A 26,200-nucleotide genomic window follows, 5' to 3' on the forward strand; every position below is an offset into this window, starting at 1 on the left:
CTACCATGCTTTGATTTATTCATTGTGTTGTGGTTTTTTTGGTGGGTGTCTCACAAGAACTGAGGTGGTCATCTTTCTACCTCTGCTGTTAAAGGAAAGCTTGTGTGAAAAGGTGGGCTTTCAGAACGTAAATTAAAAGATCATGTAAGTAAGATAATTGGATAAAAAAGGATATTAGGATCTGAAACAGAATGTTTACTCTCTTTGATGTGTTTTGGGAACATATGTCTGCACAGTGTGGCTGATTAAGTACAAAACAACCCAGGAAAAAATCACCACTGTTAAGCTTAAATCAAAGATCTCTCCTCAAGACACTAATTTGATTTGGGTTTGAAGGTCCCATATCAACTCTGATTTCTACCTTTGATCTTTTCTACTTCTTTGTGTGTTGCATAATGGAGGGCAATCTTAGTTATTTAAAATATGCGTTTTTTCTTCCATTTTAATAGCAAATATTGTTATTGTTGTATTGTGTTGCAGTTGTGCCTTCAAGTGTCAGCCAAGGCTAGAGCCTCGTTGTGCTAAACGTTGTGTAAATAGAATAAGAATCCATATGTAGATAGGACAGTTTCTATTCTGAGGACCAGTTCCTATACAGGGTTACTTCTGCTGCCAGCTTTGCTCCTTCCAAGCGATGCTGTGGTCCCCGCATGCTGTGAGCAACCCGTGAGCTCACGAACATTGTTAACTTCTAATGGACCTTGGATTAAAAAAAAAAATCCAAGTTTTAAGCAAAAACACTTTTTATTTCATTGATTAAAAATATGAATACAGCCGCATCAAGTGGATTTAAAACCTTTGTTACATGTGTTCTTGGTTCTAGATATTTTAACCTATGGTTTAAGTCACGTGTGTCTGAAAACAGAATGGCCTTTCATAAGGAAAAAATGAAAGATGTTTGGCTTTATCTTAAGCTTTAGAGCTAAAAAAAAAAAACATTTTTTCTTACTTGGAAAAAATATGTAAAATTGACGTCTTGGTATAGAAGTTGCATAAAGTCCTGAATGCATTTTTCTAAGGAATGGAAAAAAAATGCACTAAGAAACTGTACCCACCATAGTTTACTATGCTGTTTCCATGGTGTGGCTGGAAAACAGAGTAATCAACCAGTTAGAGGCCTGTTCTTGTTCCTCCTGCCAGAGTCAGTGGCAGAGTTCCCTTTGACTTCAGTGGTACAAGATTAGACTTCAAGGCATAATTCTTAAAGGTATTTAGAAAACTACCATTGCCAATGGATGTACAGTGGGATTTTTCATAATGCCTAAATAAATCCTTCTAAAAGCAGGGCCCTAACCACAAATCCACAAATAAGGGTTTTTATATTCAGAGATTTTTGTCTGTGAAGACCCACAGCAGCTACCACAGTTATCTGATCTAACATCTGTGACACCAACCATAGAACTCCTTCCCCTTTAATTTCTACACTGGGATAAATTACTCTTTCCTACTATTAAAACTCCAAGCCTCCAAACACTTAGAACCCATCTTTTAGAAAAACATCTAGTTTCGCCATAAAGTATTGCAGCAGTGCTGTATTTACCACTTCCCTTCATAAACTGTTCTAATGAGAATTTGCCCTCACTGTTTAAATATCTTTTTTTTTTTTTTAATTATTTTTCTAGTTTTCAATGCCTCAAAGCCATATTTGAGGGGAAAGAAGAAAACGGGAACTGCTCAAAGCATGCCCCTTACATTTCTGCAGAGAAGCTGTAGAAATTTTTATCCAGCTTCACAGCGAGAGCATTAGTTGCTGAATTGGTAAAGGTAACCTTGATTTTCTGTAATATCCATTTTTGTGAGTATGAAAAAAATAATGTATTAATCTCATTTTAAAGCTGAGAAAATACAGGAAAAAGAAAGGAACATCCCAGCAGGGGAGGGCTGGGAGTTAGCGATGAGTTGTGTTGGGTTCCCTTCTTCCTAGTGGGACATGAAGCTGGCGTCTTCAGACTGACAGCTCCATCTCAGAGCATCGGGCCGCATTATTGGACTGTTAGAACCTCGCTGTGGTGTTGGGAGAGCTGGGAAGAAGGGAAGATTCCCTCTCACATCACTGTCAGGCTCTCAGGCAGGCATATAAGGTCATGACAACTTCCTCCTGGCACACCGCGATCTGCACATCCTTTGCTTTCCAAGTGGAAAAAAAAATGGGAGGGGGACAATCTTTGTGAAGGATAAAATATCGCGTGAATTATCTCATTGTGGCCCAGGTTTGACCTCTGAATGGTACCTTGTTTTGAGGGACCTCGCAGGGTTTCATCCTGAGGGTGCCGCTCGAGTTGCGACCTTCCACCCTTCCTGCTGTAACGGACCTTACATCAGAAATAAACAGAGGTGAAGTCAAGGGACTAGTGAGAGCTGTTTAGACTGAGCCATTTAACTGGGGCACTGTAGGTTTCCTACTGTGCAGAGCTGTGGCATCCCATACGTAGAGTGTCTGCTGTGATTGTGGTCCCTTTTTGGGTATCCCAATGGTTTTTCTACATCTTCTGTGGACCTGGAGAGGTGTTCTGGGTACACAGGGCTTGTGAAAATCAGGCCAGGATGTTTGATTTACCTTAAGGAACAAAACCAAGGATATTTATGTGGGGTTTGGATGTGATTGTTGGTTTTAAAAGTGTTTTTCTTCTTTCTTTTCTCACAGCAAAACTACCAGGCAGTGTTACCCCCACAAGAGCAGTTCTGTTCCTAGCTTCCATTCCTGTGTAGCCACTATGCAGTTTTTTTTATTGCACATCAAAACAATTGCCTGTAAGTGCCCATGTTCCATTAAGCATATGGAAAAGTATTCAGCCCTTTGTTTTCTGCTGAATGAATACATTTGGCATGTAAACATTAATTTGGACTAGTCATGGGATGTCAGTGCTGGTTCATTGTCCCCATTTTTCTGGGTTTTATTTAAATGATGGAGATTATTTCAGAAGTGCGCAACTTCTTCAACTGTTGCATTCATGGCTGGGTGTCCTTTGTGGAGGCTCCAGACCCACAGTGAGATGGTTCAAGCTTTGGGGATGGCTGGGATATGGCAGGTAAACAGTGCAAAGCTGTGTGCTCTCTGGGGAGTGTTACCCGTTGCCCAGGCAAAGCTCTGTAAAGCATTAAGCACAGCACACTTCCAACTACATCACCCTCCCCAGTAGCAGTGTGAGCAGGGAAGGGAGAGCCTCTTCTGGTGGGTGGAGAAATTAATCAGGGCTTGTGCATTTCATCAGAGATGCAATTTGCTGTATGAGTCCTGAGTATTGATTATCAAACATGGGCATCTTGCCACTGCTGTGGGGAAAACAGGTCCCTGGCTCCCATTAAATTTAATGGCATTTGGACACACGATTCCCTTAGCCTGTTTGGAAAGCAGAATCCCAGTTCAGAAATGCATTGTAAGAGTGTTGATGGGATGACACGATCTCGGACTGGGAGTTGGACAAGAAATAATGCCAGTGAGACAACCAGAAAGAGAGGAAAAGACGAGTTCTTGGAGAGTTGGGTGCAGAGGAGCCATGGTTCTGGCCTATTCCTATAGTAAACTACTATTGTTACTATAGTAGTAACAATACTAATAACTATAGTAGTACTATACTAATACTAATAACTATAGTTACTATAGTAGTAACTATACTAATAACTATAGTTATTTTGGGATGTGCTCTGGTGGAGTTGTACCACAGCAAGATGTGATCTCTGCCTGATCTCATTCAGAGCCAGACCTGAATGAGAACGTGATTATCCTGACACGCAGACGGGGAGATGTGGCAAGCAGAGGCTTTATGCAGAGCCGTCGGGAGGAACTGGCTCTTCAACCTGGTCTGTAGATGCAGGGCCAAACTCCTGTTGAAATACCGCCCGGGTCTCCAGCTGCATGTGTTTTGGGTGAATTCTTGATCTTTTTCCCAGTGTTACCTTTTTGGCCAGGGTGGAGTTTTCCTGTTCTGAGGGACTCCAGCCTTTCTGCCCAATTTAGCACGGAGAAAATGAACAGCAAACCCTTCATATTGTTATATACATTTTAGATGTGGGCCTCACAGTTTGATCCACAGAGGCTCGGAAGGCTCGTAAACCTGGTAATACATAGTTCCAAGCCTGCATCAAAGAAGTTCACAGCCCTTTTGGGAGAAGCTGTGAGTACTGATGAAAGAGGGAACTTATTGTATATGTAAGAAAACTTCTTTCATGGCTTATGTATTAAGGCAGTCTCTGTGGCCCAGGGAAGATTGGGGCTGCTTTTAATTTACATCGCCCCTCACTTATATTAAGACTTCGTCAGAATAAAAATTAGTCAGATGTTTTCTTAATGACATCATTTTTTTTTTTAATCCTGTTTCATTTTTTCCAGATGAGGCAGTGGAGATTATTAGAAATGAATTGAAACTAAATCTGGAACAGAGACTTTGATTCACTTCTCCCTCCTCCCCGGTAGAAATAAATTGGTCGGCTCCGTGCTCGGCCGCCGTTATTAGCGGCCTTGGCAGAAAGCAGCCCACCGGCTGCAGCCAGGCTCTCCTGACGTCATGGTGAAAGGTGCTGAGCAACAGCCCGCCTCGGCACTTGTGGAGGCCGGCGTCAGTCGCCCTGTAAATTGGGTAACAAAATGCTGTAACAGTGCAGGTGGGGAAGTTATGAGATCTGAAATAGCACTGCCACCATAAATTTGTCTTTCGGTGCTGTGAGAGAAACCAGGCCGGATCCCACTGAGGGTCCAGCTACCTGGAAGAAGGTTGTAGCGAGGTGGAGGTTGGCTTCTTTGCTCAGGTAACAGAGATAGGACAAGAGGTAATGGCCTTTAGTTGAGTCACGGGACATTCAGGTAAAATATTAGGAAAAAAATATTCTCTGAAAGGGCGGTGAAGTATTGGCACAGGCTGCCCAGGGAGGTGGTGGAGTCACCATCCCTGGTGTAGTACAAGAAGTGTGGAGATGTGGCACTGGGTGATGTGGTCTAGAGCAGTCACAGATATGGGTTGATGGTTGGACTGGGTGTTATTATTGGTCTTTCCAGCCTTAACGATTCTATGATCCTAGTATTCCTCTGGTGGAACCCAGGTCTTGGTGTGAGGAGCGCTCAAGCTGGCTGTGCATTGCTGCAAGGCCATTGCTGAGCTTTGCTTTGATAGAGTTTCACTGCCTTCTATTTCACACCAGCAAGCCACGGTGTGCAGTGCTACAGAAGAGTACTTTGAACTATAAATATTTTAAAAGACATTTAATTTACTACACATCAGCAGAACGTGTTCAAAAAGCCACAAGGTTTACTAATTTATCAGAAAGACAGAGAAACGCACAGAAGATCAAACAAAGACAAACATGCTCGTAAACTGCTGAATAAGTCTGCAGAGCTCATATTACGTTTCTGTGTGGTTTTGTTGATATGCAAGCATTATAAATAAATTACAATGCACCTGAGCTGTTGATAAGGAGGGTGGGACCTGAGGTGCAGGTGGTGTGCCTGAACTTCTCAGGCCCCAGCACCAGCCCCGTGTCGGAGTGGCTCCACTCCCAGCAGCCTGCTAGTACAAGCAAAATCTAACGCACAGCAGATATAGCTCTTTACTTCTGCCTGATGGCAGCTCTGCCCATTTTAGTGTCTAGCTCAAATTCTCCGTTTCTCAGGTCAAGACGTGTAGTTTCTCTCCACTCCTTGCACCCTCTGTGGTTTGTGTAAGAGGATAGAGGATGTGGCGGGGAGATGTCTGCGTGCTTTCTATTCCATCCTTGCCCACCCTGTGAAAACCACTCAAGTGCCAAAACATGCCTCTGACTTTTTGTTACCTGCTGACTCCCCAGCGATTACTGACTGCTTTCTCAGGTAACACTTCGCCTGGGGAAGATCTGCGGCATTTAGCAGCAGTGGCCCCCAGAAAGCATGCAATAAAACCTCTCCTGAACTTTTGCCCTCTGAACCATAGGGCCGACCTGTCAAGGAGGTTTGTGCAAGCCCTGATTGACGCGAGTGGGAGGGCTACGTGCCCAGGGCTGCCGAGACAGAGCCATTCATGTGGCCAAGCAGCAGGCTGGAGGTCTTGGATGTCCCTGCGTCCTCATCCTCCCCACACAGGTGCTGGGCTGGCTCCATCCACACAGGAGCTGCTCCGGCCCCAGACAGCCCCAGCACACCATGCAATGTTTAACCCCCTCCTCAGCCCTATTCCTCGTGAGTCCAACTAGCAGGGTTGGAGGAAAGAGGACAGATAGCCACAGGTGATTGCATCTCTCTGTTTTCTCCCCAGGCCTCCTCCATTGAGCGGCAGCCCCGTCATCTCTGACATCTCCCTCATCCGTCTGTCTCCTCATCCTGCCGGGCCTGGCGAATCACCCTTCAGCCCACCGCACCCCTACGTGACGCCCCACATGGAGCACTACCTCCGCTCTGTCCACGGCAGCCCCACGCTCTCCGTCATCTCCGCTGCCAGAGGGCTCAGCCCCGCCGATGGTAAGAGACCTGCCCCACCACATCCTGCCCATCCCACTGCAGCCAGGATGCTCACGTCGTGCTGTTTGTACTGCAGCGATTTTGTAGCTCACCAGCACTGATGTGCAGCTCAGAGATTTACAGCTGTGAAGGCTCCACAGCTGCTCTCTGAAGTGGGAAAGCTGTCTCCTTTTCTTCTGCATTTTTTTTTCCTTCTCTTCCTCCCCTTTAACTACACATTTGTTTTGCATCATTGCACTGAGAAAGCAGAGCGTGAGAATAGCTATTACCGCTGGATCGTATTATAAATATTTTGCTTAAAGTATGTTCCTTTCTACAGAGCTCTCTGCTCTCTTATGAGCTGCCTCACTCTGATGGCCCTACCAGGAACCTTGCTCCTCTCCAACAGGGTCACGGTTGTCTGGGTGCTGCCTGGGTTATCTCCTTTTGGCTTCATTTCCTGGGATGTGCAGAGCTCCAGGGCGGAGGAGAGGGCTGTTCTTTTTTCCTCCTTGCTCCTGAGCTGCTTTGCTGAAGCTCTCAGGAGAAGGTGAGGGTGTATGGAGGTAGTGGTACCCACCCACCCTAGACAGACCACACCATGGTCAGCGTGGACACCAGGTTTCCTGTGTCTGGGACCAGGGGACAAGAATGGCCAAGCAGGGAAAGGGGAAAACACAAAGCCTTCCTGGGAGAGTTCCAAGGCCTCAGAGTTTGTTGTTTAAGGGCTGAGGTAGGTCTTCAAATCCTAGCATCCGTCAGCTCCTGAGCCACCACGGGGACAAACAAAGCACACCGGAGTGCAGCAAGGCCCTGCTTTACTGTCTGACACTAGTAAACCATCCTCTGTGGGTAAAAAACATTGCTACAGCAATGGGAAGATAGATGAGAAGCCTCTCCCAAAATGAGGTCATGATGTAGGGTGCTTCCTCTCCCCACGGCCTCACCATGATGAGTGCCTGAGTTCCTTGCTGCACTGAGCTGTGAGTGCGTGTGCTCTGCACCATCCTCCCCCATCAAAGCTGGTTTTGTTATTTGCTATGAAAAAGAGGCATTGTTTTGGGTTCCTTTTCTTTTCCATTTTTATTTTTTTTAAAGGCTGCAGTAAATAAGTTAATGGGGCAAGCGGGTGGGGAGGCAGGTTTGAAAAATTACAGCTGGGAGAAAGTGAGCGTAATTGGCTTTGGCAGCCAAAATGGTTTTATGCTGCCAAACACTAAACCTAGCTCTATGCATTAGACCTTGGCTTTAATTTCCTCTCACCGCTATCGGGAACTGGGTTGCATTCGTCTTTCCTCCCTAATAAGCAGGGATGTGGATGCTGACAGGGTTACTGCTGCTGACGGCCAGGCCTTCTCCCCCCTCCCCGGGGTGACGGCTGCGTCCGAACGGGAGGATTATTAAAAGGGGGAACGAGAGATTGTTTATAAATTTGCGGAAATAGAGGAATGCAGAGGCCCCAGCTTAGTTTCTTTTGTCCGCAAAAAAACACGCCCAAGCACACGTCACGGCCGTGCTGAGCGGGGCCGCGCAGAGAGGGCTGCTGGGGGTGCGGGAGGAACGCGGCCGCCCGCCTCAGCGCCGAGGTCTAACTTCCTCCGGGAACCTTCTCCCCATGTTCTCCTCTTCGCTCTCGGCTTCGGCAGTGGCTCATGAGCATCTGAAGGAGCGAGGCCTCTTCGGGCTGCCCCCACCGCCACCGGGAGCCAACCCAACCGACTACTACCACCAAATGACGCTGATGGCCGGCCACCCCAACCCCTACGGGGACATCCTGATGCAGAGCGGCGGAGCAGCCGGCACGGCCCACCTGCACGAGTACCTCAGCCCTGTTGATGGTGAGTAGCAAACCACGCCACTGGAATCTGGGGCATTCAGATGGGACTGTCCTCCAGGTGGAGGTTGCTGGACGAGGTCACCCTACCCTGCTGAAACCCATCGGCGTCACACTCATTGTTGGCTTGAAACATCATCTTGTTCCGTACATCTATATGTAAAATATACCTAATTTAAAACAGATACGGTATGGTGCTTGTGGAAGGGCTGCTGCACAGGCAGGAGGCAGCTGGTCCAGCAGAAGGGCGATGTTGCTGCCCGGCTGCCTTGGCAATGGGCAACCACTGTGTACCCCAGGCTGTGCTCCAGCTCCCACTTCCCATCCCACCGTTGTGTCTGGCCAGCGTCTGGGCTATGGGCTGGTGATGTCCCCTTGTTGCCATTCCCAGCACAGCCTCCTCTGAGTTTGGGCCTGTCGGGGTGGCTGTAAAACAAACCCCCCAAGGAGGAAAAGTATGTTAACAGGGAGCCACGGTGGGGAGGATTGTGTTCGTATTTCGTGGGAGAAAAAAATTGCTGGAATGCTGTATTTATACTACTATAAGTTGTTAGAAACTCAGAAGGTTCTGGCTCATTGCTAAATGAAGAAGAAAGAAAATGATGTTAGGGACGGCAGTGCTGAGTCACCCTCAGCCTGGACACTGCTCTGGCGTGATGGGTAATGTTTATGTGGAAGACTGTCTGAAGGCTTTTTTCATCTGAGATTTTTAGAGCTGCTAGAAATTTCTTTCCTTTCCCTTTATGCTGTGTCTTGTAAGAACTGGGGTTGCACAGATACGGAGATTGGGGATTACTTCTGCTGCAGGAAAGGGCTCAGCTTTCAGCTCCCAGCTTCTGTCTGCTGGGCTGCCTTTGGATTTTGCCTGTGGACCATTATAATTTTTGGAGTGGAGTTCTGCATCATTTCATTACCGCTTCAAAGTTTCTGTTGTTGAGCTTTTAAGATGAAAGGCTGTGCGGTCTTGCTGCTTCGTAAAGTGACTGATGGAGAATGATAAAAGCTGCTCTTGGCTGTTCAGTGATAGGGACTTTATGGATATTTCTAACTAAAAAAAATCCAGTTTCTCGTCTGCAGCTGCTGCCAAAGTTTTACCTGAATAGTCCTTGTCAGCCTCCAGTTCCCATTCTGATTGGGAAATTGTGTCCTGGGTTGAATAGGAGAGCGCATGATGCCATCCTGCTTCTAACATCCAAAGTACATTCAGAGTTTCTCTGCCACGAAGCAGCTTGTCAGTAAAGCTGCTCTCTGTCTTCCATCTGAGGGGTTAATCTCTGTGGTTATAGCAGATGGGTGCAAATCGGCTCTGCCAAGTTCTCTTTGGGCCCTCGAACAAGACTCCTTCCTCCTTGCCTCCTTATTAGTCCATCTCTGACCATCAGTGCCTCGCTGAAATGCCAGATAAACAGCCAGTAAGAGAAGCAAACACAGTTGTTTTCATGCTAGCGCAGGCGGACACTCATTACATCAAAATGCCCATCCTCTGAGTTTGCTGAAAATCCATCTTTATATGAAGTCATCTGAGCTGCTCCCCTAAGACTCTCTTCCTGCCTGGCTTCTCCTGAAAATGGCTCTAGAGTAAATCGCATAACAGAGGCCTTGATTTCATGCAGCCATGCTCATAACCGTGACTCTTCAGAAAGTCAGGGCTCGCCAGGCATTATTCTGATCTCTAAGTAAAGCTTTGCTAATCAGTAACTGGGAAGGTTTTTCTGGAACCTTCACGTGCTCTGAACGAGATGAAATCTTTCATACATCGTGAGGATGCAACATGAGATAGGGGGAGGCTACTTTTTAAGAATGTGAGTAGGAGCGGCAGCCCAATGCCACATCCTATACATTCAGCTTCATCCATCAGCCCGGAGAGGCTCCTACTTTGGTTTATCCCCCCTCACTGCCCCTACACGTGGTGCTGTTGCAGTTACTGGGACCACCTTTGTCCCATTGAGGCATATAAAAGCGTGTTGGAAGTCAGAGGAACTTAAAATCATAGAATCATAAAATCACTGAGGTTGGAAAAGACCTCTAAGATCATCTAGTCCAACTATTCATCTACCACCAATATTGCCCGCTAAACCACATCCCTAAGTACCACAACTTAAGTACTTCTGTTTTCCATTTTAGCATTTCCTAACATCAAAACTGCATCCTGAGACATCGGGGTGCCTTTCATAGGTTGGCATTTTGTTGGTGGGCTTAACGTGCTATCCCCAGTGAACTATTCTGTCTGATGATGGAGGCTCAATGCCAGCATGAAGAGAGAATTGTGCATTACTAAGACAGAGAGTTAAATGGATTGCTATGAAGTTCTGGCTGAAGAGCTGGAATATCCCTCTCTGTTTAGAAAGCTATTTCAAAAATTCAAATCAGTAGGGACTAAATAAATAGTTGAACAGATAATTTAATAAGGTATCCGCTTATGGTGTTTTTCTGAGACAAGAATACGGGTAGCATGCATAAAACCCTAATGAGTCACTGTCTTACAGCATCTCTCATTCAGAGAGCTCTTTTCTTCCCAGAGTGCTAGAATGTAAGAACTTTACAATAATCATTTTGCTGGTTGCTGAAATGCAGGTAGTTCCTGTTAGACCACATGCAGCACACCTGTGACAACGCTGGCACCTGCAACAGCAAAAGAGCAGATAAGCGTATTAAAATAATAATTAAAAGAAAAGGGCTGTTCATTGTCACATTGCCTCCAAACATCTACAGGTCTGTGGAAGCCCACGATACTGAGTATGATCCTTCTACAGACCTGAGCCCTTCATGTTACTCTTACCACACCTCTTGGAGAGTCTCTCATCTCACACCTGACGCTGTGTGTTTTCACCGCATCAGGTGTGCAAAAAGACCAGAAAAGTAATCAGGCATCAACTGCAGCCCGTGGCTACTGGCCAACTGTCTGTTGAGTGTTTACATGGTGACAGAGCAAAGATGCCCCGCACTTGCATCTCTTAGCAGGTCTTTACTGTGCCGCTGCATCAGTAGTTAAACCACTGAAGTAAACCAAACGTAAGTGTTATGCAGCAGACTGCTTCAGTCTGCTGGCCAGTGCCAGTGAAAATTAATAACCCTTCAGTTAGCTGTCCTGTTTCATTCTGTCCATCCAAGCAGGGACTCTAAATCCAAGAGCAGAGCTTGAATCCAGTCTAATCCAGTTGTCAGAAAACCTGCATTTTCAAATCAAATGTCAACCCCTCTCCAGTGTCACAACATTCCTGGTGGGACACTTTTGAAACTAACTGGCAGTATCTGCTCACCAGAGCAGATCTCTTTCCTAGACATGGGTGCCATGTGGTGGATTATTCCAGGTAATGGGGTGGGTGCATGAAGGAAAGTCTGAATGGAGAGCTCTCATCATTGCCTGCAAACCTTCAGGAAGTGCCATTTCCTCCAGCCTGACTTGATGCTTGTATGCTTATAGCTCCGTACATGAGAAGATCTGTAAATATTGTACAAAGCAAAGCTGTTTTGTCATTGGAGACCCCACAGAGAAAGGTGACGATATGATCAGTGAGCAGTGCATTAGGTGCTCTGGGAGCCAGATCTGGGTCTTTGGAATAAGGACTCTTGTGGCCAGAGAGGGAACAAGAGTTTATCTTTAAAGCCATCACTTCTGTTAGCCACAGCGTTGAAGCGTTGAAGGCATGATTGGGTTGTCCATACTGATTATGGCAATGGTAAAAAAAAAAAAAAGTGTCCTGAATTCACCTTATGTCCAGGTGGCACTGTACAGACACAGTCATTCAAGTCACAAGGGCTGCATAGGCATCTTTGTGCAACCTAGCAAACTGTAATGGCATTTCATCCCCTTTTGGAGGCAGGGATGGACTCCTGCCCTGCTTCTTGCTGGCTAGTGCATGGCAGTCACAAATATCTTCACTTGATAAAATCAGTTTAATTGGGAAAAGGCTTTATTCAGCACAAGACAGCCAATGGGCTGGCAACTGGAACAGTCAACTGGGACGTGGGCAAACGTTCAGGCAGGACTTTATTCTCCCAACTCAAACAGTGATTCACCCTCCACTGTCCTCTGTCAGTGACTGTTGTTGGAACCTTTCTACTACAAGCAAATGATTTAATAGTCATCAGGGTAAGGAGCTGGGCTGGCAGTGCAGCCAGGCGGTCACTGCAGTTAGCAGTGTGAGAGGTGGGTTCAGGACTCCCCTCCAACAGATTCGCACAGTGTGACTGCTCCATCCGGAGGTCTGGAGCCTCACAGTGACCTGGGAAAAGTGCCTTGCGTGGGCCGAGTGCCCAGCACATGGGATGTTCAGGCTGAGCCTTCTGCATCGCAGATGCCATCCCAACCCAGCCAGCTGCCGGCTACTCGGGCAGACAGCCCGCCCTGCGGTCGCTTCCTTAACCACTCAGAGATCTTTTTTTGTTGTTTTCTTTGTCCCAGCGCAGAATGGAAACTTGCTGAAGTCTCAGAAAAGGTTCAGAGAATGTGAAACGGTTTCCCACCCAGTTCTAGCCAGCAATCCTGTTTTCCTCCCTAGAAAAATATGTGCAGAAGAGAGAAAAAGTCCCAGAGCATCCCATAAGCGCTCTGTCTGGAGATCTGCTGCACTCTGGTTTCTAAAGAATTCAATTTACATATGCAAGTTGGGTCGTCTAAACAGTTACCTTGTGGATTGGGAGTAGAAGAATGCAGCCTTGTCTTTCAGCGAGGATTTGAGGGAAGCATTAGTATTCCTTGAACTGCGAAGCTGATCAGGCCCCAGGGAGGGCAGAAAGGAGGGTCCCAGGGCAGCATCTGGTGCCAGAACAAATGTCCAGCATCTGCTGCAGTCTGAGTGAGACGTGTGCTGCCACTGCCCAAGGGGAGAAGGGAATAAGGAACTGGCTGTGCACGGAGCGTTAGTCGCTTCTTGCTGCTGCCTGTTGATGAAAGGACCATCCGTGGATTTACTCTCATGGTGAGAGGAGGGGGTATTTCTGAATTCTTTGGGTGGACCGGTGCTGGGTGCAGGGAAGTGGTGGCCGTGGGTGTGTTTTAGCAAGGAAGTGGTGAGCATTTGCAGCCCACGTGCTTTGTGGGCTCGGCCACTTGGAAGGAAATTTCCCCAGTGACCTTCTCTGATCAAGACCACGTGCTGCTGTAGTGTCCTTTGGATGGCCCGCAGCCATGGTGGGCGCTCCCCCCGCAGGCTGCCCCTCGTGTGAAAATGTGAGGTGTGCCCTGTGTCCTGTCACTGGCCCCCTGTGGGTAAATCAAAGTTCAGGAGGAAAATCAGTTTCTGACTAATTCGTGGATGTGATCATTCACAGACCCAGTACCAGGTGTGGGCTCTGGCCCATCACTTCTTTCCGAGCCTTGGTGAGAAAGGCTAGTATTCAAGGGGAAGCAACTGAGGGGAAAAAGGTCTCTGAGATAGAGAGGCACAGAGAAGTTTGTTTTTAAAGTGGAAATTCAGGCAGATGAATGAACTTTTAAATCATTCCTTATTTTCGTTTCAATGTCTGTGATGACTTCGGGCTTCTGAACAAACCTTCTTTCAGAACAGCAGCAGCCAAATTCGTATTTTTGTTTGTTTCAAGAGTGGTGGAGGGGGTGCTCTGACCACCCTGGCTCTGAACCCTCCGAGGCGCTCTGTCTCCATCTCTCTGCGTCTGAAAAATGGATCACTCCTTCCTTTCCTTCTCTGGGCATTCACCGCTGGAAAAGTTGTGTGCAGTTTTTCCTGTGAAACATCACTGGGTCTCGGGCAATGCAGGATTTTGTTCACGTATTCAAATGACTGTCAGTCAGCTCGCACTGAGCACCTTGTCTGTGTGTGCAGCTCCTCTAACGTTTGTCTTTGCTGCTGCCTGTTACCACTTAATGTTCATGTTTCGTGTCCTCGGATCAGGGGATTAGGCCAGTTTTATCAAGAATGATCCTAGTGCTGTTAATCTGCTTTTGAGTGATAATTGTGAAAAGATCCCCCCTTCTTAATACAGTCCTGAGTGCTTCCTTGTGTGGCTCAGTTCCTTTTACATTTCACAGATGCCTCCTTTCCTGGGTGCTGCTATTGAGAGGAGATGAATTGTTCATCGGTAGCACGATTTTAGGTCACAGCTTTCTCTGCAAACTCGCAAGATCTCAGAGGCTTTTGTGTAAAGCCTGAACCCAACCTACTGGATCTGCTATCAAACATTCTGCATAGCCCAGCGGTACTTGCAGGAGCTAAATGAGAGCAGACACTAACGTGATGGATATTACTGGTTTGGTGCAGGAGAAGTCCCAGGCCAGCTTGCCAATCTGACAGCTTTCAGCAGAGCTTTACATGTGGAAAGAATGACATACCTGTGTGCAGCCAGGAGGGCACCCACGCTGGTTGCACCAGTGAAAGCTGGGCTTCTGTTGGACGTCAGGACTTCTTCCCTCTGCAAATTAACGGTGACCAATGGCTGAACCAGCAGTGTGGACATAAATCATTGGAAGGAGCAGCGAGAAATGAGTACAAGGCTTTTCTTTCTATTTAGTAATTTATCAAGGGAAGTGGCACATTAATAAACAGATCTCCCTTGAGGTGTGGGAGTAACAGAGATAAATATGACTGTCAAATCTGGCCTGCTTCCTTCTGTTAGAGAAGGAGAAGACTGTGGGAATGCAAATGCAGAAAGCAATAACTATATCTGGGAAGATGCATATTATTTGTAGGACAGAAACACTGACAACTCAGCCGAGGTGGAGCCCCGTTGCATTTGGTAGATGCAACGCAGAGGAAATAAATAAAACACAAACCCTATCTAAAGGAGTTCATCTGAATATATAGCACTGGGAAATAAGGACGCAGAAAGAAGAAGCAACCTGCTCAAGGAGATGTAGCTGGGGAGGGCTGGGAATAGCACCCAGGTTGTCCAGGGTCATAGACTGTATAGTGAATAAGGATGCCTTATTGCCAGGAAATTAAATTAATGAGTTCTCATCAATGGTAGTCATGCATTATTATATTGTGGACAGAGTACCATTTTCATCTCTACAACTTGGACCCAAGTAACCCTTGTGTTACTTGTTCTGGGGCCCTATCAGAGCCTACATTTCATGGACAAAGTGTGAAATTTGGGTATTCTGCAATCCCAGTCTTTACAAAGGAACTTCGTTCAGTCATTTTGGTTTTGATTCCACCTCGGCACAGCAGCGTCTGCTTTTCCAGCTCCTGAGGGAAGCACCACTCACTGTGTCAGAATGGGGCAGGGCAGGGTTGTCTGCAAGCGTTCAGAAAGTTTGAGTCTGGTCCCACCAGATCATGGAACAGCCTTACCGGTCAGGTGGTGATGTTATAGGTTACCATGTGCTCTTTGTGTTTGCTACTTGGTCCTTGAATTAAGTTTTCAAGCTTCTTCCCCACCCTATGAGGCTGCAAAACATATACAAAATACTGTAAGCAGGGGTTCAGCATGTATACAGCAACCTGAGTTTTAGGAGAAGTTCCCAATATTGCTACTCTTGCGGTGAAGGAATTGCAGCCAGCAACTCCTGAAGCTTCTCAGGTGTAGGACAGAAGTCACAAGAGTGCTTGCTTCAACTTAACCTTGTATTTCCAGTGTGACCTCATGCAAATCACTTACTTTGTGCAGAGAGGGACGTTATGAGTAGCAGGGGAGCAGTGGCACTAAACCCTATGAACATCACAGTATCCGTGCACTGCAAGAATGGAGCCACTTGGGTAAATGAGTGACTCACATGGGCTCCAGGAGACTGAAGCCCAGCCACTGGTCTCAGGAAAATGTTGACAAAAACTTTTGTGAGCCAATACAAATCAAGGAGCACCTCGTTCTTGCTGCCAGGTTGTATTTTACCGCCTTGTACATCTCATTCACCCCTCTCATACCAGCACTTGTCTGCGGGGCAGAAAATTTGTGCTCCTGCTTTGTATTTGGTGAGGTGCAACTGAAATCTGTCCCTCCAACTAACTGTCTAAAGGAAAATAGCTTGCATTGCCTGTCTGGGCAAGTTACCGTTTCCTTCACAGCCTTTAATAGGATATAGCCACAGCAAGCCTGAAGGGCTGCTTCCCAGGAGACCGCCACTGGAAAAACCAGGTAGTAATGCAGCACTGTGCTCACTTGGGTGAATGATGGGGATTACCACTGGACCTGGCAGCGTATTTCACCCTTAAAAATCGTTTTTAAATAATAGGCAACTCTTGGAAGCTGCTCTCCCCTTGCTTTGGAGGGAGAAGCCCATCCAAGCAGGGCTGAGGCTTGGCCAGGCACTGGAGTTGATACCTGGTTATCAGGAGCTGCTGTGATGTTGCCCAGCCCCGGCTCCCATCCACACCACCCCGTGACTTGCAGGTCATTCAGTCTTAGGCAGAGCTTCCTCAGGATGAAGTCAGTTGTTCCAGTTAGCAATGCCGAAATGTTGGGGGAGGCCAAATTAGTACAGTAGTAACTCACCGTGTGTTGCAGATCCACAAACAGGACTGGCAGGGTTGGAAATGACTTCATGCCTGAATGATTGACAATTGCTAATAGGGTCCAGGCCCTGGCAGATCCCCTTGGAGGAGGAGAGCTTGAACTTTGCGCTTGAGCTGCCAAATTGGTTTTCTTAAAACTCCTAATTTACTTTTGAGGCTCCCAGAGTCTCTCACCCTGCGTTAATTGGGTGGTCAGCATTGTGCTCGCTTTCATTCCTGCTCCCTCTGCACACCATTGCACGCACTGTGTCCGAGGGCTGCCTGGGCTCTGACGCGGTTCCGCTGGCCTCTACTCTTCGCTGACTCAATGGGGTGGCTGTGCTCATAGAAATCCTATGGGGCCTTTTCCCTTTTAATTTCAAGTTAATTTAGTGCCAATGAAGAACGATGACTGACAGGCTTCTGTTTACCCTCTGAGGAGGACGCAGCATGCCTTGCTGCCTGTGCCAGGTCACTCAGCACTGAGCGGAGGGGAAACCTCAGCTGCTGCCTGCTCTGCTTCTTAGACATCCCACAGCAGTCCCAAGCCAGCAGGTCTCAGCTCCTGCTCATTGCCCTTCCTGAGCACCCCTCTGACCCCAGCACGCTGATGCCCACACCAGCAATGGGCTGAGCTGGCCATTTGCACCTCCAAGTGACGGTGAGAATGCACTGGGAGATCCCCCCACGCCCGCTGAAACCCATGCTCAGCCACCAGGCATCTCCTTCCCCTCACCTGGCCGCAGGAAGCAGCATCCCGCTGGTTTTGGCTCACAAAGTCTGTGCTTCATCCGCCCCTCCTCTCTCTTTCCTACAGTGTCCCGGTTTTCAAGCCCACGGGTGACTCCGAGGTTAAGCCGAAAACGAGCCCTGTCTATCTCCCCGCTGTCTGATGCCAGCATTGATCTGCAGACGATGATCAGGACCTCCCCAAACTCCCTCGTGGCATATATTAACAACTCCAGAAGCAGCTCAGCGGCAAGTGGCTCCTACGGCCATTTATCTGCCGGGACAATAAGGTAATGCTTTGTGGGTAGACTGTCTAACTGTGTAACCGCCCTCAAAAGGATGAGTGGTGTCCTCTAACAAGGGAGACTCACTGTGCCTTTCCAGTACTTGAAGAGAACTTGTAAGCAGGAGGGGGAGTGACTTTTTCACAGTGTGGTAGTGATAGAGCGGAAGGAATGGCTTTAAACTAGAGGGGGGATTTAGGTTAGATGTCAGGAAGAAATTCTGTACTCAGGGGGCAGTGAGGCACTGGAGGAGTCTGCCCAGAGAGCTGTGTGTGTCCCATCCCTGGGGGCGCTCAAGGCCAGATGGGATGGGGCCCTGGGCAGCCTTGAGCTGGTGTGGGGCAACCAGCCCACAGCAGGGGGTTGGCGCTGGGCAGACCTTAAGGTCCCTTCCAACCCAAACCATTCTGTGATTCTGCACAACCCTCTGTTTGAAGAAATTGCCCCCGAAGTATTCTCAAAACTATTGGCCCACATTCTTAAACAAATATTGCCTGGGTGGATTTAAGAGCCTAATTCTAAAAACGTATCTGAAAAAAAAATCTAAGCCCTTGAGTAAAGTTTTGCTCAAATCTTAATTAAAAAGCACTTACGCTAGGCAGCTTACTGTTGTCAATTCCTGCCGTGATTGCTTAACCCAAGTTTCACAATGTTGTTATTCTTTTTATTACTTAACGCTTAAATATGTTAGTTCTAATTAACGTTGTTGCAAAGCAAGGCTTTGTAAAGACCCTGCGCTTTTAAACTTGGAGGGGAACATTGCCATTAGTAACCGTTACATTAATTTTATCAGTTACTTTATCTGACTGTCATTTAGAAATTGTAGAATGTAACATACTGCTAGCTCAAAAAAAAAAAACAGTGAGAGACATTTTTGGACTTTGTTGTAACACAACAGTGCTGTGCAGCAGCCTGCCATCACACCTCATTTACTGCAGCACGCATTTAACTCCTAGAGCTCTATAACACCGCAGTGATCTTTGCCCATTATTCTTCTGGTCAAGTTGTCATTAACTAGTTTGGAAGAGAAATACTAATTGTGTGATCACCGGCAATGAGTATTTTCTCTAAAAACAAAACTGGAAGTGAAGTCTGTTGCTAATTATGACCCTGTTCCCTCAGCACTCACACCATGGGCAGTTTTAGTGACATAAGAAGAACCATGAGGGTAAGGGCTCAGGGCAGCTGTGTTTTAAAGGTGCCAAATAATCAATCTGGGGCCGCGAGTCCACAGTTTGTGCATCCCTCACCTGGAGTAAAGGGAGCAAAGGATACTCACTGCATCTCCTGTGTCCTTCCATCTCTGTCAGAGGAATCGTAGAATCGTTTGAGTTGGAGGGACCTTTAAAGGCCATCTGGTCCAACTCCCTGCAGTGAACAGAAACACCTACAGCTCAATCAGGGTGCTGAGGGCCTGGTCCAACCTGACTTTGTATGTCTCCAAGGACAGGGCGTCCACCACAAATGCGTCCCTGGGGTGTGAAACCTTTGTTTCCAGGAGCAGAGCTTCATTTTTAATGCCTCTGCCTGCTGTACCTTGGCTCCAGCCTGTTGCCTCTAGCTAGCCCCAGGGAGTTGGTGGGGTTCCTGGTCACTGCTGACCTAGATTGGAGCTGAACCAGTGACCTACATATGAAGGGTGACACTTCAGCAATCCCCTGAGCCAGCATGTCCCTCACCTGAGTGCAAAATAAACTGTATGTTTTGGACTATGCTAAATGGCTCGCGATTCACCCTGGCTGTGATCTCTGCCAGGTGAGCCAGAGGATGCTGGGGTTTCACAGCCCAGGTAGCTTAACCTTGAGCTTGCAAGCCTGCAGAATAGGGCTGGGGAAAGCTGGGGTACGTGGGGCTGTGAAGCCAGGTGTGTTCTGAGCTCCCTGCCAAGGGCTTTGGCTGTTTTTAAACATAAGAAGCAAAGGAATTAGGGTCGGTCTGATACATGGATCAGAAAGTTTGCTGAGGTTCACGCGGGACAGAGCTTGTCTTTGCAGCAAAGCACAATAGCAGGCTTATTGTTGCATTGAAGCACCTACCTGTGACACTGCAGCCTCTAAGAAGTCCTGGCCAAACTCAGTCAGTCACTTGCCAAAGTGCTAAACGCTGTTTGAAATAATCCTTCACTGTTTCTTCTCCTCCCACCGCTGCAGCCCTGCATTCAGCTTCCCCCACCCCATCAACCCCGTGACGTACCAGCAGATCCTGACCCAGCAGAGAGGTCTGAGCTCAGCTTTCGGGCACACTCCTCCCCTCATCCAGCCGTCTCCCACCTTTCCCCCTCGGCAGCACATGGCCGTCATCTCCGTCAACCCACCTCCGGCACAGATCAGCAGCAACAGCAACTGCATCTCCGACTCCAGTCAGGTAGGGATGGCTCTCACCTTACAGCACTCTTTATTTCTCCTGACGAAGCATTTCTGAACTTGTCACAGTCAAATTCTGCACCCACCGCCCTCCTTGGACACCCACACGCACACATACCTGTGCAGGAGCCAATGGCCTTGATCCAGCAAAGCGCTGAACATGATACACAGGGCCATCTCAGGCAGCAAATCTCCTTGAGCACCTGTCACATGCTGCTGAAATCAGTGGGATTTGGCACATGCTGAAGTGTTTTGCCAGATAAGCACATGAATGCTGTGAATCAAGCTTTGTAGGTCTTTCACCCGTCCCTCCTTCCTTTTTTCTACTGATGTGGATCATGCAGATAGTTGTAAAGCATGTGACTCCTTCCCTCACAAGCAGGTAAGTGCATCCTATGTAGGACCTCTCACCATTTTACATATTGTTCCCTTTTTTCAGTTGTCACTTCCTCAGGTGGCATTCTCTCTTGTGTCTCTGCTGTTGATGTTAAGTTTTGCAGAATCAAAGGCCACATTCTGAGTATTAGGAATGCTGCAATGTATATGAAGTCATACACCTCACCTGGTCCGTACCGATACCTGTGCACTCACACACACATCTCTGTGTGTGCACAGACCCTCCCTACACACATATGTAGTGAATATGCATAGCACATTTTTAATCATTTTTCCTTCTCCTTTTCATTCCTTTGAAGTTTAAATTGCAATTGCTTTTCTCCCCAGAGACTTACTTCACCTCATTTCACACCCATTTCAAATTGTTGTTTTAGTTGCACTATACTGAACTTTTCAGACTGGTTTATTGTTTTAGGATTTCTCATGGCTGCTGCACTGCAAACTCTATTTGTTATTGAAGGTTATTTGATTGATTGGTTTTGTTTTCTTCTCACAAACTGGCTACCAAAATAATGTGGCTGGTAGGAGTTGTGCCTCTGTTTAATAACTTGCATGACCAATCTTGAGCAATTAGCGAGAGTAGTGTATTTAAAATGATAATGTTCCAATTTTATGCACATACAATGGGATTTTTTTTCTCTTGAAGTTGTTTTCATTTTTTAAGAGCTTAGCAAAATATACACGCTGCCTTTCATGCACCCAGCATGAAGGAGCCCTCACATGTAACCAGAGCCCACCGCTCTTCTCGGGAATTCATTTTCTCAACAAGTTGTTTCATCACACTGAGAAATAAAATCGTGGCTTGGGTGGGTGTTACATAACATTTTCATGGATCTGACAGGGACTGGATCGTTCTGAAAGAGCCAGGCTTGCTGATGAGCTTGCAGAAGCTGATGGTGCCCTTTATTTTCCCCTCCTGCTGCCTCGCACAAAGCCACACAGGCTAGTTTTCACATGAAGCCCATGGCAGCAGGCCAACACTCCGTTGTCCCCATCCACTCTTGACGTTCAACCTTGACTGATTTTTTAGTTAACTTTGAACAACGCTGTGGGCTGCATTGAGTCTCTCATCCCAAACCCTGTACCACATCTTGCCTGGTTTTCCTTCCTAGAGCAAGCAGAGCAGCGAGTCAGCCGTGAGCAGCACCGTCAATCCCGTAATTAACAAGCGCACCAAAGTCAAGACCGAAGTCGAGGGCTTGCCCCCAGTATCCCCAACCACGCAGGTAACCTCCTTGGTGCGAGACGTGTTGGGGCCCGAGGCAGCAAAGCTGCTGGGTCTTCTTGCCTCTGGGAACGATGCTGTTGGCATGTTTTGATGCAGTGACTGAGTGAAGCATTCAGTGGGTGCTTAGGACTCAGCGTGCTGCTGCTGTGGTTGGATACAGGGTAAGGAGGGAGGGAATATTTGAAGCGTGATAACTTTAAAAAATGGCATTGGAGTTTTCTGTGCTGCAAAGCAAGCAGTATTGGTGTTTCAGAGCAAACATAGATTACAGAGGATTCATGCATGTAGGTAGAAAGCTTGCGAAAAAAAGGACTCCTTGATTCAACAAGGAATTGCTCCTAGCAACATCCTTTACACCAGTGTCACATTTGACACCAAGAAGGGTCCAAAGCCCCTTGCTGTCTTTTCAGAGCTCTGTGATTGCAAACTGTTTAATGGCTGACAGTATCCATCTGACCATCCTTTATCACAACTGTAAACTATCAGGAGTGCTCTGGGCACTTCATTTTCATGAAATATTAGGCCATGTTATTGTCAAGCGAATGGAAGAGTTGATGACAAATTTCTCCTCCTGCCCTGGTTCAGGAGCAGGTCTCAGCATGATGCATGGGGACAGCAATGTGTGCAGTCATCAGGGGGCTGGTAAAATTGATGAAGATAGCATATCAGGGAAAGATAAACATGCTGTAGTCAGCACGATTAGGGCAAAGAGGCATCTCTCTGGAGCTTTGAGTTTAGGAGCGCATCCACACACTGCTGGAAAAGCACATGCCCCAAAAAACCAATCTGGCCAACACCCAGGCTAATAGGCAACATGTTTCTTTCCTGCAGCAAATGAAAAAAGATTGGAAAGCCATCACCAGCTTTCTAAAGCATCTGTAGCAGAGGAGCTGTGGGACAGACAGCTGCTTCCTTGATGGCTGCCGTTGACAGCAAAGAGTGCCTGTGAAGCACCAGCCCGCTCTCCCTGCAGCTCTGCCCCAGTGCTCCATCCACTGAGTCCCACGTGAAATAAGCACTGCAAGAAGGGAGGGAATTGTTTAAAGCGGTGCACGGAAGCTTGATTAGAAGAACAGGGTGAAATTAAGAGAAAGAAAATGTGTTCTGGTTATCTAATGGTTCCTAATGAGAAAATGTGTGGAGTAATACCCCAAGGGAAATGTAGGTTTCACATCTTGCAGCATTTCAGTATTGACTGAGAGATTATTGGAAAGTGCCTTGTGAGAGACAGTCCATTCCTGGCAGGGAGAACAGGTTAGAGGACTGAATGTCACGGGTGTCTCCTTTTAAGCTGGTCTGAGCAACAGCCACCTTTTGAAATTTGGGGATTCCCATTCTGCAGAAGACTCTGCCGAAAACCTGATTACTGGGGAGCAGCCATCCCCAAAAAAGCATCCATATGTGTGTTTTGCTTCGGAAATGCTGCATTAGAAAAACCTCATGTGAGTTGTCGTTTGGGTGTCTGAAATCCTTGTCCAGACAGTATCCCCCATGATAGTGTGTGCCAAAAAAAATGTGATCCAGACAAGATCCGTGGAACACAGTGAAGCGCCAGGCAATACAGACCTGAGTTACTGTGCTCTTATGATACAATTGTTGAACTAGCCAGAAATGAAACATGTCAATCCTCTTAAACAAATCAGAAAGGTTTCTGTTCAGTTTTTTCAGCAGAAAGTAGAAACATTTTGGCGAAATAATATTTTTAGTAGAAAAGCTCACTTTTTCAGAGATGGCTTTTCCTGGAAAGAAACATCTCAACAAAAGTATTGTTCACAGCTCAACCAAATAGAGTTGCTGCAAAAAGAAAGTGCTGTTTGAACTTTCTCAGGCTATTGCTCAGATATACTTTAAATATCCAGAAATCTTTCTGTGAATTTCTACAGTTCCCTTTTCCAGGATCCTCCTTGCAATACATACATATATGTATGTATGTATGTGTGTATTTAGATGAAGAGCTAACCAAAACAAATCTCTTACTCTCCATATCTAAACTGTTGAACTGAAAAGTCACAGCTGGCATGTATGTCATGAGCTAGTTAATGAAAATTGTTGAACTCTCATACAACAGATCTTACTTTCCAAGCCATAGAACGCCATTAAGTCATTAATCATTGTGGCCTCTCAGTAGGCATTGCAAAGGTGTTGATGGGGAAAGAGATGGCAGCCAAATAGGTCCATCTGGGCAGGTCAGAGACAATTTGAGATGGGTCTAGCTGTGGCTAAATACTTATGGGGCCAACTGGAGTATCACATCATAATGAACAATGTCTGATGGAGTCAGTCACCCCAGGTGCTCCTGTGCCCTAAAGGTGGGATGATCTGTGCTGGGCAGTGGTAGTAATTGGGAGGAAAGGGAATGAAAGGGGTCAAAACCATCAGGGTTTGTTTTGCATTGCTAAATTCCGGAGTCAACTTTGGCTGCTGGTTGCCTTGTCTATAGTGCAAGTAGCTGTGACTCACATTGAGTGACTGTTGTCCCTCTGACTTGTTGTAATTTGCATTCGTGTTCTGTGTTACCCTGTCCTGTAGGTGTCAATGTTTTAATCCTTGCAGCAGCCATATAAAATATCTTCTGTGATTCATTTAGCTCTGAGGCGTTGGGTAGACAGAGAAGTTCAGGAGAGAGCTCACAGTGTGCCTAGGATTAGATTAACTCGTTTATGAAGACCCCATACTGGAGCCAGTGCCCCTGGATCTCTGCTCTGCAATCATCATGGGGTCTTGCTCAAGATTCTTACATTTGCCAGTCCCAGAAAGTTCTGAAGGCTCAACACTTTCTCCCTGTGGAGTGTCCCGCTGGCATAAATCTTTTGGTAACAGTTAAGCATCATTTTCTGATCCACTGAAAGATAAAATATATGCCTCTCCCCAGCCCATGTCAGGTGAGACTGGTAACTGTAAACTTCGGCTGCTTTCTTCATGCTCGTATTTCCCTCACCTCCGCAGATCAGAAGTGTTGCTCCAGCAAAGGACAAAAACAAACATCAAAAGCTTTTTCCTTTCTCCAGCCTTTCCTACAGCTGCTCCTGACCTGACTGGAGCCAGCACCACTGCAACCATGGCTTTGGGGTGTTTCCTGTATTGTCATTAACTCTGATCCATTTCTGCCAAAACTCCGTAACTCATTATTTCTCTGTAATCAAGGATTCTGTGTTGCTACAATGAGCTCACCTTAGTGATCAGTTGGTACCTGCCCTGTAATCTATGAGTGACAGAGGAATTCAGATGAAAGAAGTTCACCTTATACAATGCACCGTTGTGTCTTGCAGGAGCATCTGACAGACCTGAAAGAAGATCTAGATAAGGATGAATGTAAACAGGAGCCTGAGGTTATTTATGAGACTAACTGTCACTGGGAAGGGTGCACAAAGGAATATGACACTCAAGAGCAGCTCGTCCATGTGAGTAATGGCTGGGAGGAAACTCCAGCGATAAATTTGGGTTTCTGTGCACTTGTCCTCATTTTTTATCACTAGCTGCTGTACAGCCAGGGCCCACTCTGGGAGCTACTAAAGGTGCAAATCAGAGATACGATGTGTAAACACTGCCAAAGCAGGTTGCTGCTCCCTGAGGAGTTTAGCTGCAAGAAGAGTCTCATAGATTATTTGATGTTGCTCTCTCCCCAGCTGCTGAGGCTGCAGTTCTGGTCTCCCTCGTGCACGATCTAGTAAAAGAAGATCCATGCATAGGACCTGATCAGAAAATGAGGAGAAGGACTGAGTCCTTCTCTCAGGCTGTATTCACTGAGCCTCCTCATACACCTGCACTAGTGATATGTGGGCCAGGATGATCTATACCATCCTCAGACCTTGGCACAAGCTGTGGGGCCATGTCACTTAGGTGCTGTTGACGTGCCCAGCTCATTCCTCCCACCTCCCTGCCCATAAGCAAAGATGGAGCACGTCCAGAGTGTGGGAACATGCTACAGTGTCTCCCTCAGGGTCTGAAATAAAGGAAGTGGGCTGATTTTTTTTTAAATTGGGAAATAAGGCTTCAATAATCACAGCGATGTCCCCAAACCACTGTCGAAGCTGCTCTCTGAAGGATCTCCAAACCAAGTCTGTTCAGTTCTAATGAATTCCAAGAACCTTTTGTGTGCTTTGCTTCGTGTGGGAATCCACTGTTTGGTTTTTCTTTGGCTGCTGGGGTTGACAAATCCCTCAAACTCCAAGCAAGTCCCCGAGAAATCTTTGTCTGAGCCCCATCCTGCCCTCAGCCCAGCAACCTCCCAGTCCTCATTTGGGCCTGTGGTGTGAGCCCTGCTTGGATGGGATGTTGGATGCTAGCCAGGGCCTGCTGGGAATTCATCAACCTCAGCAACCATGCTGCAACCCTTTGTTATACATCTTCATTTTACTGTAGTCATGTGTAGAAGCCACCAAGTAAGCATTAGTCTCTATCCCTCAAGCTCTGCACACAAATGTAACCTTAGCCCAGAGAGACTGTGCTCCAGATGATCATCTGGGGCATTTGCTCTTCTTCAACCTAAGGCTAAACACCTGCCCAGCCTACCAGGTGTCACCCATCCAGAACAACAAGTCCTTGAGGACAGGCAGATCTGGAAATTGTTTTC

The 26,200-nt window shown here is 46.9% G+C and overlaps 1 protein-coding gene and 1 long non-coding RNA gene across 12 annotated transcripts in view; one reads left to right on the forward strand and one right to left on the reverse strand.

Annotated features, from left to right (window-relative positions):
- Nucleotides 1-26,200, forward strand: part of GLI2 (GLI family zinc finger 2) — a 184,009-nt gene that overhangs the window by 138,884 nt on the left and 18,925 nt on the right. For 8 of the 10 annotated variants that reach the window (XM_025152142.2, XM_046943465.1, NM_001271901.2 and 5 more), the window contains 6 exons: nucleotides 6,222-6,424; nucleotides 8,050-8,241; nucleotides 17,445-17,646; nucleotides 19,791-20,004; nucleotides 21,512-21,625; nucleotides 24,897-25,028. In XM_025152142.2, coding sequence (XP_025007910.2) covers nucleotides 6,222-6,424; nucleotides 8,050-8,241; nucleotides 17,445-17,646; nucleotides 19,791-20,004; nucleotides 21,512-21,625; nucleotides 24,897-25,028 — 1,057 coding nt within the window. Of the gene's footprint in view, nucleotides 1-1,622; nucleotides 1,765-6,221; nucleotides 6,425-8,049; nucleotides 8,242-17,444; nucleotides 17,647-19,790; nucleotides 20,005-21,511; nucleotides 21,626-24,896; nucleotides 25,029-26,200 lie in introns of all 10 variants that reach the window. The other 2 variants (XM_046943466.1, XM_040703355.2) reach the window with 2 other exon arrangements.
- LOC107053881 lies at nucleotides 10,623-20,159 on the reverse strand. Of its 2 annotated transcripts, XR_005861727.1 has the most exons (4): nucleotides 19,955-20,159; nucleotides 15,491-15,586; nucleotides 14,530-14,609; nucleotides 10,752-10,859 (listed from the first exon to the last, which is right to left on the reverse strand). It is a non-coding gene; the product is annotated as an uncharacterized LOC107053881 (long non-coding RNA). The 2 variants fall into 2 exon arrangements; XR_006939859.1 differs by having other exon boundaries at nucleotides 10,623-10,859; nucleotides 14,530-15,586.

The sequence above is a fragment of the Gallus gallus genome, chromosome 7 (assembly GCF_016699485.2).
Source record: "Gallus gallus isolate bGalGal1 chromosome 7, bGalGal1.mat.broiler.GRCg7b, whole genome shotgun sequence".
In the NCBI taxonomy this organism is placed as follows: domain Eukaryota; kingdom Metazoa; phylum Chordata; class Aves; order Galliformes; family Phasianidae; genus Gallus; species Gallus gallus.